Source organism: Halyomorpha halys, unplaced genomic scaffold (genome assembly GCF_000696795.3).
Source record: "Halyomorpha halys isolate HHAL.00 unplaced genomic scaffold, Hhal_1.1 Scaffold434.1, whole genome shotgun sequence".
Taxonomy (NCBI): Eukaryota; Metazoa; Arthropoda; class Insecta; order Hemiptera; family Pentatomidae; genus Halyomorpha; species Halyomorpha halys.
This window is the reverse complement of record NW_027114127.1, coordinates 511,067-532,368: the sequence shown is the minus strand read 5'-3', so window position 1 is coordinate 532,368 and position 21,302 is coordinate 511,067. Positions and strand designations below refer to the sequence as shown.

General features: G+C 29.4%; 1 protein-coding gene across 2 annotated transcripts in view; it reads right to left on the bottom strand.

The window, feature by feature from the left end:
• Nucleotides 1-4,422: 4,422 nt before the first annotated feature.
• Nucleotides 4,423-21,302, bottom strand: part of Arglu1 (Arginine and glutamate rich 1) — a 23,170-nt gene continuing 6,290 nt past the window's right edge. Inside the window, exons 3-6 of one of the 2 annotated variants that reach the window (XM_014423682.3) lie at nt 17,294-17,338; nt 10,841-11,066; nt 5,911-5,994; nt 4,423-5,049 (exon numbers count right to left, since the gene is read on the bottom strand). In XM_014423682.3, coding sequence (XP_014279168.1) covers nt 4,885-5,049; nt 5,911-5,994; nt 10,841-11,066; nt 17,294-17,338 — 520 coding nt within the window. In that variant the 3' untranslated portion in view covers nt 4,423-4,884. The remainder of the gene's footprint in view (nt 5,050-5,910; nt 5,995-10,840; nt 11,067-17,293; nt 17,339-21,302) is intronic. The other variant, XM_014423683.3, reaches the window with a different exon arrangement.

Sequence of the window (21,302 nt, the reverse complement as noted above, 5' to 3'; positions counted from 1 at the left end):
AGCATACCCTAACTGATGAATTATCTTCGTATGGTACATGTTTTATGAAGGAGATGGTCCCGGTTTTGTTTGTTTCTTTTTTTTTTTTTAAGCAACCTTGATCCTACTTCGGCCCGGTTCAAATCCGGCTAGGCCGATTTTTGGCGGTTCCAAGGCATAAAAATTGGATCGTCCCGCTCTGGTTTGGATAAGGTTATCTATAGGATAACCCACACTCTAAGGTCAAAAATGGTCAGATACAGATAAACAAAAAAAAAAATTTAACGGCCTTCTTAATTTAATACATTCAACCATCTACATATAATTCATTTATTAAAATTTTGTAGAAAATTTCATCTAAATCAGGTACTAACTTTTAATGACACTTTTTAATTACTATCCCCATCATGAAAGATAGGTCAAAGTTACATTGAGAGCATAAAGCGTGTTGTCCTGAAATATGTTTTGCTTCTTTACGTTTAATTTCTTAGTGCTGTGGCTGATTCACGACCCACAAAAATGTTTGTCCAACACTTCTATTATTTCTAATGGATTAAGTATGACATCCTCTTATATTAAATAATTCGATATACTATTTAAAGTACCGAGTACCTGAATAGACCTAATTTTGAACCAAACTTATTTTATTTTATTGAAGTAGGAAACAATTCTTTCCTGTTATTATCCTTAATGAATTCACTAGCAATGGACTTGTGCCTTTTGAACTCCACTGAATCTTTAAAATCTCTAATTCTTCCAGACCTATCAATTGGTCGGTTTTTGCTTTGACAGCTTCCTGACATCTTTCATTACTCCACAGAAATATTTTTTTAAAAATGAGTTCTTTGATGAAGTTGGAACATTATTGTAAAAAGCATTCATGCCATGCGTTGGTAACACCTTTGCCAAGTAGGAGGCCTGCGCCCTGCCATTATTCATCATTAGGCTGGAGTCTAGTGGTAAATCCGCCCCTGGCATGAACGATGGATTATTCTAAACTCAATCCACCTTGTTGCCACTGCCTACATTGACGACCTAGTAGCCATGGTGACCGAAAACAACAGAGCCAGATTAAAGCAGAAAAGTGCACGTTTCGCTGGAGAGTAGTGTGAGGAGGATGAAGACAATTTGATGCTATTCCTCACCTAGTGCATTTAAGGGATAGGGTGACCCTATCACTCGACAGACTAAGCAGGATACGGGGTGTGTTCTGGGGAATCAGGTACCCAGCCATGATAGCCATTTACGAAGGCGTGGTCCTGGGCATTCTAAGGTATGCATCCTCTGTCTAGAGCCAAAACCTCTCACAGGATCAGAAGAGAAGACTGGCCACCAAACAGAGATTGGCTCTGCTGAGAGTCACGAAGACTTACAGAACAGTGTCACATAAGGCAGTGCAGGTCGAAGTGATGCCTCTAGACCTCATTCTCAAGGATGTAGCTAAATATGAAGTGAAAAGCTATGGACTGGAAGCATTACAGGAGGGACTCCGAGAGAGGGTTGGTCAGCAGAATTATCCTGTCGGGGTTGTCTGGTCTTAGGCGATTTCTCCAGCCTGATATCTCTTTACAGAAGGCCCACGACAAGGCGTATTCATTATAATAAAATAGGATCGGCCGTGCCAGAGGATGAGCCCTGGACACTGACGCAGGTAGAGGAGGTTTAGGTAAGAGAGTCTGAGGCAGAGTAACAGTTCTAGTTGCCGAGATGAAGCGGACGGACTAGAACTGTCAAGATAGGAGCCAGCTCACTAGTTGCCGAGATGAAGCGGACGGACCAGTAAGCTGATAAGGCTAGGTGCAGCTCTAGTTGCCGAGATGAAGCGGACGGACTAGAGCCGGGGAGAGACGGGAAATTACACTGGTTGCCGAGATGAAGCGGACGGGCCAGTGTAACCTTAAGGAATAGGTTACAATCTTAATTGCCGAGATGAAGCGACGGACTAAGATTGCTGGAGAGAAGGAGAGGAGATAGGCCATCGTCTTAGGTGGACGTACTGAAAAACACAACTTTTACGAGAATAGATTGGCAATAAACTTCTCTATCTCAAGCAGTGTATACGCCACCTGTGCCATGACTAGACCCAGGAAAGGATGTGGATCTACGATCGAATTGGGTTTTTTTTTTTTTTTCTTACAATCGAATTGGGGGATTTATAGAGTCCCTTATTTATAGGTCTAGTCCATTCGGCTGTGACCGAGAAGCGGTCGGTACATGTCTGCTTGAGATAGGTTCGTGCATTGCATTGTTATTTATTATTCATTGCACAGATATTGCTAAGTATTATGTACAGAAATTATTAATATACAAAAATTACAACGTGTTCTTTACAAAATGAAGTAATAAGTAAATTTGAGAGCTTCGGTGAGGCTCGAGGTGGAGCGCTCTGGTGAGTTGTGGTCCAACTACTTGCTCTCTCTCGCTACAATCCCTTCTTCAGTGAGCTCAACTACGAGTGGAAGGAGTTAGTCTGCCCGACACACTTTACTACATTGGGAAGGGTTAGACTACCCGAGGCGAGCCCCCAATAGAAGATATAGGCGAAGCAGATGCAGTCTGAGACCAGGCTGCATGCTAAAGGAGGCACCCAGACGGATGCAGACCAGGATGGTTAGACCTACCCGACAGATGCAGGTGGATAAGGTATAGCCACATCTAAAAAGGGCTCACCTGAGTGCTGGGCTACACCAGTGCAAAATTGTTCTCTTTTAAAATTAAATGGTACTATCCTGCCCCCCCCTAAATAATTGTAAATGAAAAGATTTTGTAGTCTGAACAAAAAAAATTAAGTTATTGGCACTAATAGCATATGTAACCCTAGCACATTACACCACTACAACAATAAAGTTAGGGAGGGAAAAAAAAACTTCATTAACCTTGATACCATAATTGTTAAGGGAACAAATTAGCAGCCTCATTCCAGAAACAGCAATAGTTTAAATTCGGCCTTGGCAGGTTGTAAATGTATTTCCTGGTGGAGCCCCTGAATGAATCTCGACTTACCCACACTGGCCAGAATAGGTCAGTAAACTGTAGGATAACCACCCTGCATGCCCCAAATGACTAATGAATGAATAATAAATAAGAAAAGGGAAGAAAAAACCTTTCCGACCTATAATAGGCAGAGCTAAAAAATCGAGATATATTCTGGAGGGTCCACCAAGAATTAAATTTCAATCTGCCCAGGCTAAACCAGAGCAATATTTATAGTGAAAAATAACCCCTTATTTTAATAATAAAGGAATTAGTTCAGCTAATTCCTTTTGATAAACTTCAAATTTACAAAAATGCTGACACTATAGGATAACTAGGGGAAAGTTTTGTTGTACTTTTTGACGCCTCCTGTTTTTAAAGCAGCTGAACACAAATCTTAGGTTTACTGAAAGATATTTTTCTAGGAACCTTATTTTTTCTTTTTTAAAAAAACTCAAAATGTTGGCACTTTGATTACTGTTGAAGGTAGAGGAAGTAATTCATTTGTTGGAAACCTTTTTTGAACTATTGACTCCTACAATATTTTATTAGGGATATCAGGTTGTAATGAAAAAAACATTATTTAAAAAAAATGAAGACTGTTTTATGGAATATAATATTTAGCTACATTTTTCCACTCCATATTACAAGAACAATTGTGCTTAGAAAAATCAATTTAATGACCACTTGGGTAGGACATTGATGTACATCAGTTTTGTTTAGAACTGGCATCACCAAAGCCAATATAACATTCGAGATAAAAGCAAAAAATGATATAACAGATAATAGTTTTACATCCGCTTTCCTCCCTCGATTCCAAACCCCTACCTACCTTTGGGAGTAGTATGTAGCATCACAGCAGAACATAAAACTTTACCATCTTTTGAATACGAGAAATTAAAAAAAATAAAAACTTTTTTGTCAGATGTTCCACTGTACCGTGTAAGCAAAGGAATGATATATTCAAAATAACATGTGACTGATTAATAATATAATTTATCAATATTTAAAACAATTTTATTATTTTAATGGGAGAGACATTTTCGCTATTTACTCAAGATACATGAAATACTGTAGAACTGTGTAAAGGAACCAGAAAAAGTTGAACTCATCATATTACTTAGTGTAATCTCAATGTTCTTCAAGTTATCAGAATTTTTGGTGAATTTTAAGGTAGCTTTATTAGAAAAAAAAGTTACATCAAAATTATTTAATATTATCATACAACTTCTAAATCATATAAAATATTTTGTCATAATGAATCAGAAAACAAAATAAAGCATACTTCTAATTCTATTTTAACATAGTTTATTTTTCACTTATAATAAAATAAACAAACCATTAAAACTCATTTCATAAAAGAAATATGCATTAATACAAAACTGTATCGAAAAAAACAAAAAAATAAAAATCAAGAAAGGGAATTGAGAGAAGAAGGGAATGGGAAGCGTAATTTATTCTAAGAACCCATCTGGTTAATCAAATTTATATTAAAAAGTAATATACAAATGTTATCTTTAAACAAAAAATAAATGGATAAAATGGCTTCAGTTATGTATTTTTTCTAAAAGTATTTACAGCATAATACCAACTGCCTTCTATATCAAACAGATCCTCTATTAATTTATTTATTTTTATAAAACTAAAATTAAAATTCATAGGAACTGCCTATAGAAGAGAACAATGGTAATAATTCAAATTTATAGAAAAATTACATAACCAAATCCAAATCATTAATTTATGAACACATTTGATCAATTATTTACAAGTCCATTATTACTATAAAATTTACCGCTGGAGCTAGAAGTTCTAACCGCACCAATCGTGAACGTAAATATGTATACAGTATATACAGAAAGAAAGATGGATGAAAAAAAAGTTTAAATTAGGTCCTGAATGAATATTTAACCAAGAGGAAGGACGGGAGTGACATCATGTTATAGGTTTTAACGAAAATGACAACTTTGGTCGTGAATTGTTTTTTCCAAGTATTTTTTTTTGTTCTTCTTTTAGTCTTTTTTCAGCTTCTTTTCTCATTTTCTGTCTTTCTTCTTCCATCTTACGTTGTTCTTCCACCATAGCTAGCCGTTCCTCAGCCTGAACATAGAAGCAATATTACAATTTTATTTAAGTTAAAGAAAATTTATCGCTTCTTTAAACCTCTATTACTCAAAATATGAAGAAACTGATAGTAGGAGTCCCATCTAATAACTTCAAGTAGCTGGAGTGCAAGTTTTCTTTAGTCAGAAGGTTCTTTCAAAACATCAAACAAATAATCCTCCTGGGTTTTACAGTGTAATGTAAAACCCAAGATTTTAATATGTCTCATTAAGAGAAATATGTAATTTCATTTAATACATTACTTTTGATAACAACAAACGCTAGCCAATTTTATTTTATAGATTTTATTACCTATGTCTTATAGATTTTATAGATAGATAGATAGACCTTATAGATTTTATTTTATGCCAATGTTATAATACTTGAGAGGTTAAGGCACATCTAAATTATGCGGCTGTATTACAAGAAATGCCAGTTTTGGATGTGAATTGATAAAATATGATTACTACAAAAAAAAATATATAACCTATTAATCAAAAGTTAGTTTTAACTTAAGTTTAATGACTTCAATTATAACCTGCAAGCAAGAACTATTTCATTTATTTCTCTTTAGAGCCTCATCAAAAAATAAATAAATCTTTTTGGGGTTGCTTCAACAATTTTCTTTTTCATTGGTATAATATTAAATACATAAAAATAAATTGACTGAACTAGATAAATTTAATCAATCACTTAAAAAAAAATTTAAATAGCAATTGCTGAAACCCAAAAGGTATTAATATCAAATATAATGGGAGAATATAACAATTTAAATACTACATCATTATCTAAACTTAATATCAAAAATGAAATTTTTATGATATAAATATGAATAATTCTCATTTTTAAAAATCATACCAGACGGCGTTGTGCCTCTTCGATCTTCCTGTTGTTCTCAGCCATAATCTGTTCAAGAGCCTCTCGCTTCTTTGTTTCTTCTTCCTATTCAAAACATATAAAAATATGTCGCTTAGAACTACAACTGAGCACAATCCCACGAGTGCACTTGGGGATACATTTCGTACCGCCTAATAAAGAACCCCATGGTTCTTGTTAATCATATACATCTAAATGTATACACACATAAAAAGCGTTTGTATTTATTTTATTATTTATTTAAAGTAATACATGCATAATAACTTTTTTCAAACATAAATTGTTGGTAAATTATAAACGAAAATTTAAAAAAAAAAAAAAAATAGAACATAAGAAACAAGAAAACACACAGGTAAGTAAATTAAGTAGCATTAATACTTTATATAAAAAGAGAAATGGGAATAAAAAATTAAATGAAAATTGTTTAATAATGAGAAAAAACAACAAATAAGTGGAAAAGTAAGTTATTAAAAATAAATAAACTCAGAGTACCGATATTAAAAGAAAAAAAATCGCTATGAATAATTCTGAATTATCGATATCCAATTTATACTGATTGAAATTATAAAGAAAAAAAAAAAAGAAATCTTACCCAATACAGAAACGCTAGGAATAATATAAATTAACAATACAAACCCTCATAAAATATTGTAAAAGAACTTCAAAAACCTTTATTTTTTTCCTATGTCTGTTGATAAATCCTTCTCAACTTAGTTGTAGCCTCTTATCTTAGAACATCACCTATTACTATAGATCAAATTTGTACAAATCATTTTGCGTCTGTTGTCGGGTGTTGTTTTGAAGTTTTGTATACTTACCGACGAAGTCTCATATACATCTACTCAATATCCTTTGAGTGAACCTGGGCAAATGGTCTGTAGTAGATGGCATCCTGGAAACCAGTAGTTAGGAAAAAAACGAACACACATGAAACACAATGATAAGAAAAATTTTTTGTTGTTAAGTTGATTGAGTATTAGATACTTTAACAGCAAAATTTAAAAACAATAATTTATTTATTCCGTTTTGGCCCCTAACTTCCTCCCTTTGTTCCATGGGTTTGTCAAAATCTGAACAAAAAATCAGTTGAAACAGCCACTTTAATTTACTTAAATGAAATAACTTTACATTACCTACACTAAAGTACTGCGATGTAAATTAAAGTTTTTTTAAATAATGGAGTTTAAAAAAAAAAAAAACGGTAAAATAAAACGAAAGGACTAGCATAATATATTTAAATATGGCTTATAGATCAATAACCAAGAAATATAGATAAAGAATTAGCCTATCACTGTACATCCTATTATTAATGATATTAGAAAAATATAAAATTAAAATAAATTAAATGAATATCTCTATCACTAATAGGTTTTTAAATCATTTATCTTTGAAATAGCTAACGTTTGAATCACTTTATTTTAAAATTTTACATCAGGATATAAGGTTGTGTAAATGTAAGTTAGTATAAAGTATAAAAGGGTGAAGAGAAAAGTTTGAATTTGTCTTTTAGTAGAAAGAATACTTTTTTAACTGTCTTTATTAAAAAATCACTCTAAGAGAAAAAATATTTCTCCTTCATTGATGGTGTAAAAGATGATAAACTGATCATCTCTGTGGCCTTATTCATATTAAATAAAAAATTCTATTAGCCAAAGGTATTCAAGTTTTATCTCAGCAAAATACCAAATTGAATGAGGTTTCTGGCATAAGTGTGAAAGAATATCCTTGCATTCTTTAATAATAAAAATTTATTACAAATCCTTCGAGAAAAACTCAATTAATTAGGAAAGAGGGTGTGGAAATAATAGGACAACTCGAAATAATATCCAGAAGAATTTTAGCCCTTCAAATCTAATGAAAATATGGTAAACATAACTATTATAAAAGTTGAAATTGGATATTAAACTTTAAAAATAATACCTTCATTAGATAAAGGTTACCTATATCAATTTTTTATCTAACCTCATAATATCAAAGATGCAGCAACATGTCATGAAATGTCTGCTGAATTATTTTATGTCAGCCAAAGTTAGTTGCTCATTAGCCATTGAAATGGCTCTTATGTTTACAAATAGGAAATTATGAAAACCATTATATTTGAAGCACTATAAGAGCAGATATTAAAGATACAGGAAAATATACTCATATACTATCAAATAATATAAAATTATTACATCTGTTACAACTAAAAATGCCTAAAAGCTGATCTCAACAACTTAAAACCAATTTTTGACTCAAACAAAGTACAACTTGAAGTTATTTGTCATATAAATAAGAGATAAGAATCAACTGTAAATACTTTAATATTATTACTTCAACTTAATTTTAGTTTCACTAAAGAAAATATGAAGCAAAAAAGAAAACTATGAATGTCATTTGATTATAAGTGATTGTATTTGTTCCGAATCAATCAATTTTCACAATATCAATAGTTTTGAACAAGCAAAAACTGATTAGGACACTTGCAGATATGATATGAAACAACTCAATTGGTAATCATTAATATCTTTAAATTCTAATTTCCAAGAAAACTTTGTTAGGGTAAAGTATTGTACTTTATATGATTTTTTTTATTGAAAATATTTAGCTCTGTTACGATTTTGGCATTTTCTTTTCAATATGGAAACATTATAAGCATGGCAACAATAAAAATAAATCTGACTTTAAGGCTTTTACAGATTGAACATAAACTTATGATATGGTGAGATAAGCGTACAACATAAAAAGTTGATATTAATAAATCAAAATACAAAAAAGAAAAAATTAAGTTTGTTTTATATCTTTGAAAAAAGCAAATTAAAAATAACAAAAAATTATATGAGTTCATATATTAAACTGAATGAATTTATTATAATTAATTTAACTAAATAAATTATCTTTTGATCTGTTACATAATATTGTTTTTTCATTTAAAATAATAACATCATAAAAAAGTTTAAAGTTTCTTTAAGACTGTTTGAAATAATGAAAGATTACCGAATTGGAGAATACAGCAATACATTTTCAAATTTTTTTTTGGACTAACACAGGTAAATTGTAAAAACTGAAGATCGAAAATAATATCTTTACTGGATAATGTGACTTCTTGTATTTACAGGAGTAAAAGAAGTCAAATTACAAAGTATTTTTGGAAAGGAAGTTCATTTTGTATAAACATAAGTTTAACCCTTGGTCAACAACTTGACTTACAGTTACAAGAATCAAAATGTTGGATCAAATAACACAAACATACTATTAATTTATTTCCTTTCATTTACCTGTTACAACTTTTAAGAGGAGTACAAAGTATGAAGTATTACATTTTTTATTTTAAAAAGGATCAAACTTCATAATTTTTATTTTAAAACCTGGAAACGGGATTAATCAGTCTTTGATTAAATGAAAGATTAAAAAAAAAGTTTCAAATTAAGGAATATATACTTTTAAATTATATATCCATCCAAATTGTCTCAAAATCTTTGTCAAAAACACAATTCCTTTGGTCAGATAGCCAACAGAATTCATCTCAGGATATGGTTTCATAGTCATCAGCCGAAAATTAGAAAATTTAAGATTGTTTGGCGAAATTTTACCCAAAAATAAAATTACTTCAAGAGATAGTAAATGAATACATTCATAATAAAGGCAGACGTACTTCCTCGAAGTGTAAGAGAATTTTGGAGTTCTGTGTAAGAGAATACTGGAGAGTCCACTTCAAATGACCCTCAACACAAATGAGAATTTGTCGTTTGGGTGAAAAATTACCACACGTTGTGGACTAAGGGTTAAAGGATGATACCTAAATCATGAAGTAGTAAATAAATGTGTCGACACCAAGATTAAAATATGTTATAATAAAAATAATTATAGCTCAATAATGAACAACTTTATTTTATGTTCAGATTTTAACTTAATTCCTAGGTTGTATAGTAGTCATCAACAATTTTGAAAAATATATAGTATTGGATATAAAATAATAATAAACATCATACAACCTATGAAAAATTATAACTACTTAAAATTAGAAACTGTTCACTAATAACTGGAAAAAAAGTTTTTAAAAAAATAATGATAATAAAAATAATTAGGTTTAATTGCTACATCAAATATGTGAACCAGCCTCATCATTTTACAGGAAATGTGACTTTATAACATAACATTACCTACAATGCCATTGTACAACATTGGTTTTGATGCAAGAGAAAAACATGATTAGCTCATTCATGAAAATGTGAGAAAATAAGGACAAGATAGATAATTAAACAAAACAGTACAATTTTAAAACAATGTACACTAAATCAACCGAAAAACTCTTCCAAAGGGAAATGTTTGACACTGTGCTGATCATCCCAAAAGCAAAGAAACCCAAGCTAGAGAAGATAAAGAATTTTCGTTAACAGGATAATTATCTGAACATGTATTTTCTTACAAGTTTTCCAGATTTTCGTCTAAAAATATTTTTCTTCATGACACCATCAATTCTCATCTAATTCATTTCAGTAGTAAAAGAAAAACCAAGGGACATTTTAAGACAAAATTTTAAAAATCCAAGGAAAAAAAATATTTTCTGAGACTACACCAAAAAAAATCCATATTCTGTACAATTTGAAGATTTTTCCAAGTTAAACCTGACACTGAGAATCGATTTGAGCTTAGATTTTAGAGAAAGAAGTTGTGATACAGATCATATAGAAAAAAGAAAAATGGAAAAAAGTTAACGAAAACCTTGAAGAATTGATTCAATTAAAAATTGAGACAAATCCTTCCTTATTACCAGATAAAACATTCCTAGGCCGACTGAATATTAATGAAATACTTTTTTAGCCTATGATAAGACTGGTACACACATCAATAATGCTTCGCTCCATAATACTGAAAAAGAGATGAATGAGGTGAGTGAAAATGTTGAGGCTAAAGCAATTTGTGGCATTACCTCTCTCCTCTTTTCTTGGGCAATAAGCTCCTGTCTCCTGGCCTCCATTTCAGCCCTTAGTTCAGCCTCCATTGCAGCCTTTGCTTCCTCCACCCTTCGAGCAACTTCAGCCTCTATTTCCTCTCTCCTCGCTTCTAGCTCCTCCTCAACACGTTTCTTCACTAATGCCTCGATTCTCTTAGCTGCTTCCTCTTCCACTAGTTTGTTTTCTGATTCCCTCTGCCGCCTTTAACCAAATTTTAGCCAAACAATAAGTAATCTCACTTAACAGCATTACAATAAATTTACAACAGCTAATATCACTGATCAGAATAAATGAAATGAAAGTTATAGAGCAGAATAATATGATGAAAATATAATTTACTGGTAAATAAAAATTATTATTAACAGGTAAAAAATAAAATGAAGAATGATATTGATTTTAATGTCTCCTTACTTATGATCTGGAGTAACACTTGATATGAATTGAAATTCACATTTAATAATTCTTCATGCTGATAAATTTATTTTTAAAACAAATCAAAATGGATGGATGATAAATGTTATACACCATTTTATAAAATACAAAATTAGATCTTTGACAGTGATCTAATGAAAACCTTAATAAGTTAAATACATGTATATAAAAAGGTTTCTTCAATCACATGAATTCCACAAATTAGATCTTTTACAACCTGCATTATAAAATTAAATAAAATTAGTGTTTTCTATCTTTTGGATACTACTTACATTATTTCATTAATTAACAGCAATAGTGTTAAAGGAAATCTTTATCAACAGATATATTGAAGTTCAACTATTAAAACAACAATATTACAAACAGAAATTGTAGAATAACTTGGTATGGAAAGATCCTCTAAGGATATATTAATTATTTATGGAATCCATAAAAAATTACTAAGTTTTTAAATTTCCAATTGGACTCACTAGGTCCAATTAAGAAAAAAAATATCAACATAACTGCCTGATGCTGACTAAACTAAAAATATAATGAAGTCACATCACATATAAACACAAGAAATAATGCATGAATGTCCTTCAATCATATAGATGATGCCTAATAAAACATATACTAAAAAATCAAATAAGTAATGTTCAATTCATTCAAAAGTAAACAAAATATTAATTTCTAAAAATTAAAATCATCACTTAAAGTGAATAAGTTCCGTGGCTATTTAGGCAAAAACAATTAATAAAATTATTATTCAGAAGTTATTAAATAAAATTTAAAGAATACTCTCAACAATTCAATAATGGAACAGTAGTAAAATGCACAAATTTATAAATATAAAAAAATATTCAAATGGGAAAAATATGGAGTGGAACTGACAATTTAATTTAAAACAAGGGTCATGCATCACCTTAATAATAATATTTTAATGAAAACTTAAAATATAGGAAAATTTCAATTTAAAAATAAAAGAATAAAAAAAGCTGAGGAAAAGTAAGAAATATGCTATATAAGCTTGTTGCTGTAAATATAACTGATAAATAGTTCACAGGGAATTAAGTGGTCCTCCTGCTAATTCTGCAAAATTTATTTCTGATACTTTACTTTATGCAGCTTTTGAATGATTTATTTTCATAAAAATAAATATTTATAAGTGATATATTATCACAAGAATGATTCTGGGATAATTTTTCTTTTATTTATTTTGTGCTGAGAATCTTAAAAAAAAAATCCTATAATGGAAAATGAATGATACTTTAACCATAACTTATTAAATTATTCCAGTGGGTGAAAATAAAATTTTATAAGTACTTTAATGAATTATTTACAAAATTAAAGTTTTATATATACTTTAATTTTCTAAATAATTCATAAGAACAATCTTTTCATGCCGAATCCAATACTGATAATATCACCTGGAAAAAATCAATAATTGATCACAATACAAAAAAAAATTAAACAGCACTTAACGAATCACATGCATAATTGCCAGACAATAAAATTTTGCCATGCATATTGTTTTAGTTAATGCATTTTAGCTTGCAAAGCTAAGGACATAAACAATAGAATAAATGCACCAATTCCCAAAAACACTTAAGTGAGCATATAATCAATAGGCACTTAATGAAGGAAAAAAATTTAATCTGATAACACAATATTTGCTGAAAAATTAAAAAAAGAAAGTAATATCATCACACAATCCAATAAATAACTACATTATGCATTATGAGTATCATGGACAAAAATAATAAAAAAATATTGTCAGATCACATATTCAACATTATCAATTAGAAATATTTACTTAGATATATTCATTAAGAGACTTATATGTTAAATTATACCTTAAAATTGGAAAGATAAACATCAAAAGCTTCAGTAAAAGTAGTAAAAATAAGTGGAAAATGCCATAAGAAAATAGCCTATTAATGAGAAAGCAGAGTCCAATCTAGTCCAAATGTAGTGGGCGTTTGTCCAGTCCACTAGACAAAATGGAAATAAAAGAATAAATGTTTACTTGATTAGTTACATCTATTGTGTTTATTTGTGAATCCATCTCTTTCCTTTTTTAAGTTGTTATTTGTTGTTTTTATCAATCAAATGATAAAAATTCGGGAATTGCCTTCTATGGAAGAAAACGCAGACAAATATTTCCAAATAGGGAATCCCTAATCTCGCATGCTGAATTTTAAAGTAAAAGAGAAAGAAGACATCAAAGATGTTGATTGTGAACTTGAATGTAGCAAAGCAATGTAGGTAATAACTCATGATTTTAACAACTATGACCAAATTGACAATTTTATTCATCACAGACAGAACCAATAAATACTGATTATATGAGAACAAAATGAACATTATGAGAGGATAATCAACAGAAAATAAATGTAAGGATACTTTCATTTCTATTGAAAAAAGAAATGTTTCATCAAAAGAAATCATAGCTAAAATGTTGAAAAAGTTATATCATATCATATCCATATCATTGGCGGTAAAATGAGGCCTAAAAGTTCAATTTAACCATTTGTATGTCTTTAGAGTTTTTCTAAAAATTCAGTCATTGTAAATGCACAGCAGGTGGTAAAAGATTTTATAAGGATATAGCAAATAAAATGAAAATGAAATGAAATGTTATGGTGAGGAGTTTATAATTGATCTTAGATTAATATGAGGAGAAGATGATTGGGGTTGTATCAACAAAAAATACACAAATAAATAAAACTTATTTATTTGTGCCGATGTTTCGATCTAAATTTCAGGTCTTCATCAAGGCTGAAAAAAACAACTAAATAAAGAGATAGCAACCAAAACTCAAAAAAAAATTAAAAATAATAAACAAACAAACTTGGAAATACACATATCAATAAATTAAGTAGATATTAGTTGATTGATAACAATGGAAATAGATAGTAGTTAATTGATAAAAATACAAGATGAAATATAATATTATGGAGGTGAGAATTATACAAAATAAATCAGTTAAATAAACAAAAAGAAATTAAATTAAAATATGAAGAAGAGGTAGTGAGGTCAAAAGAAAACAAAAAATAGTTAATAACTATTTATTTGCCAACGTTTCACCCCACTTTGTAGAGCCCCATCAGAGCTAAAAAGATACAAAAATAACTATAACTATTTTGAAATTGTAGGATAATAAAATACAAAAAAAGTAAATTAAGGTAGGGTTAAAAATATATAATATAAGTGAAAAGAAAATTATATACAAATGAACAAAAAGAAGAAACAAATATTGCAATAGTATAAAATATAGAATGATAGGTATACACATACATGTAAAAAAAAAATTACTTGAACTGTATTAGGTTTAATAGAAACAGGGATGTAATAACACTTAAAAAAAGAAAAGTAGATATGAGAAAAAAAAATTTAACACACTAAAAGACGGAAAATTAAGGACATAAGTTCAGAATAAATAAAGGTCAAGAAAGAATAAATAAAAATAAAAATAAAATAGTAAATAATATAAGTAAAGAACAAATTAAAAGTACCCACCTGTTCCTATTGAAAGATATCAAAACAGTGACGAAATGTGGAAATAAACAGTGTGGAGGAGAAATGACCTTTAACGGTTTTTCATATATATATACGAGATACAAGAAAAATATATATAAAAATATGACAATAATAACTATAAGAATTATATAATTTAGGAAACATAAATATAAATTAAATGGTAGACTTCATAACAAATATAAAGAAAAATAAAATGATCATATCCCAAAAGAAAATATAGTTAGGATAATACAATGAATACAACATAAGTATAATACAATAAATGTAAAAGAAGTAAGTAAAGATGTAAAGACTATTAAATATAAAGGTGTAAACCTAAACATACAAAATAATTAGATAATGATAACAAACATTTTTTATGTATTGATGGTGATAATAATATTTTATCTACATTGATAATTGTACTAGTAAAGAAAACATAAGTTAATTGGAAATAAAGTATTGAAACAAGAAAACAAATAAATGAAAGTAGTATAGTATAGAATAGAATGATAAACAGGTGAAAAGAGGATAATAAAAATATTTGGTGATAAATAAATTATTGAGTCTTAATTAAGTTTAATATATCGCTGAAGGTATGTGAGATACAGTTTTTATCAATTTTATGGTTCACCAGAAGAGGTTCAAGATGTATGTAAATATATTCTGAGATGAGCCTATTTTGGAAGTTACGGATAGTGGCTAAAATAGTGGTATGGTCAAAATCAAAAGAGTGATTAAGTGCAAGGGCATGTTCTGAGAGTTTGGAAATGGCTGGGTTGTGAGAAGTTATGGATAATTTGTGTTAAAAAAAAAAACGAGACCTGAGGTAATTCTTGGTTTCATCTATACGAGGGTGGTCTGAAAAGTTTTGGACCTAACAAAAATACGAAATTTTTTTTATTTTTCAACATAGTCTCCTTGTAACTCTCTACACACTTCTCCCAGCGATGCTCCCATCTCTGTAACCCGTCCAAAAATTACTCTGTGTTTTTCTCTGCGAAATAATTGTTCACGAAGGTGATTCCCTCTTCATTTCAAGCTCAATAAAGTTTCGGCAAATAAATTGTTTTTAACTATTTAAAATTGTTTTCTTTCATACATTTCATTATGTTGATTTAAATTGTTTTTCATTATTTTAAATACTACTTATATATCTTATTATGTTAATTCCATTACTCGTCATTTACATTTTCTTCCGCACCTTTCATTATGTTTATTTCTTGAACATTCTATGTTTTTAAATTTTTGTTATCATTTATTTTGTATAATTCTTACCTCTATAATATTATATTTTATCTTCTATTGTTATTAAGTAACTACTATCTACTCCCATTGTTATCAACCACTATATACTTAATTTAATTTATGAATATTTCCAAGTTTGTTTGTTTATTATTTTCCTTATATTATATGTTTCTCTAAGTTATGGTTATCTCCTCATTGTTTTTTCAGCTTAGATGAAGACCTAAAATTCAGGTCGAAACATCGGCGTCACAGATAACTAAGTTTTTATTTATTTGTTTATTTCTTGCTGGCCAGAATTTGTTTTTTGTTTATTTCCCATCTTCTCCTCAGAAATGTTATGGTATTAGATTAATATTAGATGTTGAAACTGGATGGATCTAGACAATTTTAAAATAGCAAAGAAATTTTGGAATAAGGAAAAACATGATACTATAAAAATATGTGATAATTTATTTATACATATTTTTCTCAAGAATGATGATCAGAGGTAAGATGTTTTGAAAAAAATATTAATGTATTAATTGATCAAAGTTACTGAATGGCTTTTCTATAAATAGATCTCAAATTTAAAAAACATTTTACAATAAAAATAATGCATAAAAATCCAGTAAAATACAAATTTGAAAAGTATTGGTCTTAGAAAAAAAATTAAGTAACATATAGGAGCTATATTATCAATGCTTAAAAAATATGATGAGTTTCAGATGAGATTTCACTGGCTAGATAGAAAAATACTGAGAGAAGTCGGACAAGATTAAACATTCATTGCCAAACCATAACGCTTATATCTTAAAGTTAAAAAATGTTAACAAACATTGCACATATATCATCATACAAACTATAATGTTGCACAATTAAATATCCTTTGAGTGACCTTTAAATTAATAATAGTACAACATAGCACTTCTACAAAAAGTAATAAACCTTAGAAAATCCTTATCGTTATAGGTTAATTAATAAATAATGAACCAAGCATAGTGTATAACAGAGCAAAGCATTTTACCCTAACAAAAGTAATACCATGAGAAAAATTATGAAGCATGCAGAATACATTTATATCCACTACAATCTACAATAATTAATTCATGGCCATAAATGATTACTCTCTATTTTGTAAAACATTTGTTAAGTTAATAGAGAAGCAGAAATACATAGAAATTTTCTCTTCTTTTTTTTACTTAAATGTTTTAAATTTGTAAAGAAAAAGTAATTGAAAAATAGAAAAATATACATTTAAAAGTAAATACCTTTGTTTCTCCAAGTCAGCAAGTCTTAGAACATTTTCCATTTTCCTATTTTAGGGAATTTAAAATGTATAGTTGAATATAAAATAAATTAATCAAATGACAATTGCAAATCAAATAATAAAATGTGAAAATAGATTAAAATGTACAGAGAAATTAAAAACTAAATAAATTAAAAAAACAAAAAACAAAGAAGAAAAATGAACTAAACAAAATCAAGATCATGTCAGAACAATATTGGGACCGGGTGTGAACTATTTTGAGGTTTAATTAAATTATTCAGCGACTTCAATTACTACTCCCTGCCTGCCCTTCCTGTTCATCATTCAAAAAAAGTAAAAAATTCAAAATTAAATAGGCGCATCTGAATAAAATGCAGGATAATATGAGAGAAAATACTCAAGCGTCGAAAACAACTTATGCTGACTAAAAATTAAAAAAAAACAACACAAAACTGATTTATATATTAACACAAAAGACATATATTCCTCGATTAGGGAAATATACGAGGAAATTGACTTAACAACTGGTTACAAACATCCAGGGCTGGCCTCAGCCAGGTGAGACCAGTATACACATAAAAATCCATGCTAAGAGTTAAAAAAAGAATTAAAAAATGACTGGATTGAATGTTCTTTATCACAGTAGCAGATGAAAAAATAAAATGCGCTACTATATTTCACAGATCAAGCAAAATTATGTTAGTAAGGAGGGAGAGAGGGTAAATCTACATGATAGGATTCATTGGAGATATTGGTAGGGAGAGGGGCCTCACAATAAAGGTTTGCACTTGGCATCACATCAGCTAAGGTACAAACAGCTAACATACAAACATCTTTTAGTCAGTTTTTATCTTTTTTTAATTGTATAACAAACAAAGAAAAAATTTTGTTAATTTAATATTAAATAATTTTTTTTTCTGTTTCACTAAATTGGGGTTCATTAGATTTATTTACTAAGGGCCCAATCAATCACTAAATCTGTGTCAATCATAGATGAGATAAGGCGTTAAGTTTAATAATGGGATGAGTATTATAAGAAAAAAATGTGTTTTCTTCGCTAATGTAACAATAATTTTACTTTGACAATTTTTATTAATATTCAAAGTATATACCATTTGATATATCAATATGATCAAGGCTACCAGCCAGATTCTTTCACATATCCACTCCCTAGGTTTTAATGGGAAGAATTCCACAACTCTAAGTTAAACCACATCCAGAGAATTGAAGAGAGCCATTGATCGGATGAGAAGGGAGTTAGAAGGTAGAAGACAGTAGATAAGTCTAGACTGAAAGCAAGGCGAGGGAATGAGAAGTTCAATCCCATTCAGTTCTGTAATTTTTTGTTTTGTGTAGTAATAAGTGCGTAAGCAGGTCTTATCTTGTTGAAACAAAACCTGACTTTGTTAACTAATCCAGGATAGTGCTGGATGAAATCATACTTTCTTTTCAACAGATCACTATAATAAATAATAATAATTCCCTCATCTAAAAATTGCACTTGGAGAACAGACATTTTCGTCAAAGAAGAGGCAATCACCTTTGTGAACAATTATTTTGCTGAGAAAAACGCTGAGTACTTTTTGGACGGGTTACAGAGATGGAAGCATTGCTGGGAGAAGTGTGTAGAGTTACAAGGAGACTATGTTGAAAAAAAAATTGTATTTTTGTTAGGACGGAAAATTTTTCAAACCACGCTCATATGAAGGGTCAGGGGTTTAGTACTTTGTAAGGAAGTACTGTTTATTAAAAAAAAAGTCATACAGAAGGTGATTCATTCATGATCAACTCAACCACCAGCTTTCCCCTCCCCCACTTAAAGAGTACCCACTTTACAGAGGCTGGGTAGGCCCCAGGAGGGCTCCTGAACCAATAGGATTGACTTATGGTAACAGAATCAGAAAGTTGGTAGTAACACACCATCTTAATCAGTGAGCTACCCTGCTTCTTAAAAGGTGAGTTAACTTTTCTTTTTTTTTTAATGTAACTATACAAATAATATGCTTTGTTAACACTTTTGTACATATTATTCATACCTATGATTAAGTCCTGTAAAGTGGACCATGAAGTTAATATAGAGCAATTGTGTGTTCCATTTCAATTCCCCTTCACTTAAAAATGCTCCAAGTGTTTTTCAAAAAACATTTTAATAATGTTATATAAGAAGATGGTCAGGGTTGCGGTCAAAAGAGAAACAAAAATAGTTTACAACTATTTTTGTTTCTCTTTTAACCGCAACCCTGACCATCTTCTTATATATCAATTTTTACAGTCAACTATATATACATGTACATTTTAATAATGTTTCAATGAGTTTATTAATCTATTTCTTTTTAGAATATAAAGAATATTTTAAAACAAACTTCAACTAAAGTATAATTCCCTAATGGTGGAATACATCTCTTAAAAAGGAGTGCTTCATTTTTTTTATTTTTTAAAAAGAAAGTGTATAAATAAAATAAAAACAAAAATATTTTCTTTGAATGATTAATGGAAGTAAAGTTTAATTACTGAAATTCTTAAGAATAAGAATTTAGATAAAATTCAGTAATTACTTATAAAATATAAATGCTAAAACAAATTGATTTCATCAAAGTCTGATGCTAGGATCGCCAAACCACGTCCCCAGAAGAATCATTTTGTGGAGTTATATTTATTTTTTAAAAAGCCTTTGTATTTATCCTTTATTGAATATTTTTTTTAAAAATAATAATGTTTCAGTAGAGGAATGGTTCAAACTTATATTGCTTCAGCAGAAAAATTAAATAAATCACAAATGTAATAAGGGAAAGAAGCAACACTGTTAGTATGGAGCAAGCAATAGATGTACATTTTACAGTAATCCATTAAATCAACAAAACATTAATTTTATTTATAAGGGTCTAAGCTTTCACAGCTAAAAGCAGCTTAGTATTATCAACATCTACCAGGAGCTTTTTTATTTTGACACTTACTGTAATATATAATTTAACTTGGAATTCAACATTTCACTCCATTTTTTAAAACTGATTTAGTATATAATATCGATACTGTAAGTTGTGTATTTGTAATCTTTGAAACTTCTTTCTCCCACAGAAATTTCTTTTTCAATTGGAAAAAGAACTGACCGGTAAGATTAAATTTAATTGCCTAACTTTCATGAAGGAGGACACTGAAGGTCTTCCTTCTTTTATTTCTAAAAGGTCTATGAACAAAAAGAAAAGCAATATTTCTATACATGGACAGTTTGACCTTAAGATGGGTGACATGGCTATATACAGGACACTCCTCTATAACGTAAAGTTAACAGTCATTGCTTGGCCAGTACTGCAAAAAGGATGATGAAACAGACTATCAAATCATATGTAGACATGATGCATTAGTCAGAACATGGTTCTTCCTTGTTTGTTGTGACCGCATTATAGAACCCAAACTATGTGAAACGATGAATCCTTAATGACTACTGATGTGGTAACTGGCTCAAAGTGCATACATTTATTTAGTCCAAGCTCTTAGACAATTACTTCTAGCATATTCATAAATTTGAGGATCCTTACATCAGATTACAGGTTATCTTTATATGTAATTTATTCATTTCAATTTAAAAGCTACTTCATTGTTGAATATTTGAAAAATAAAGATGCATTATTATTTACACGTCCTAAATTAATCCCTAAATAATATCATGCCATGTTATAGAGACTAAGTTAACATGCTATGATTTTGCGATTCATAAATAATGCAATCAGGAATAAAAATTAGATTAGAAAAAATCAAACAAACTTTGGAAAAATTAACTTTATAACCCTCTAAAAACAATAATAGACATTTTAGAAAACAACATGGCCAGGCAACAAACTTTTTATGCAAGCCATGTAAAAGTACTTAAAAAAAAAAAAAAAGGATCAGGTGGTCGATGATTAAATTATTTAGTAAGAAAGAAGTGAGTTAGTCTGAGTAGACAATAAGTAACCTTATTGATTAATGTATATTTTTACTAAACATAGCATTGATTATCATTATACACACAA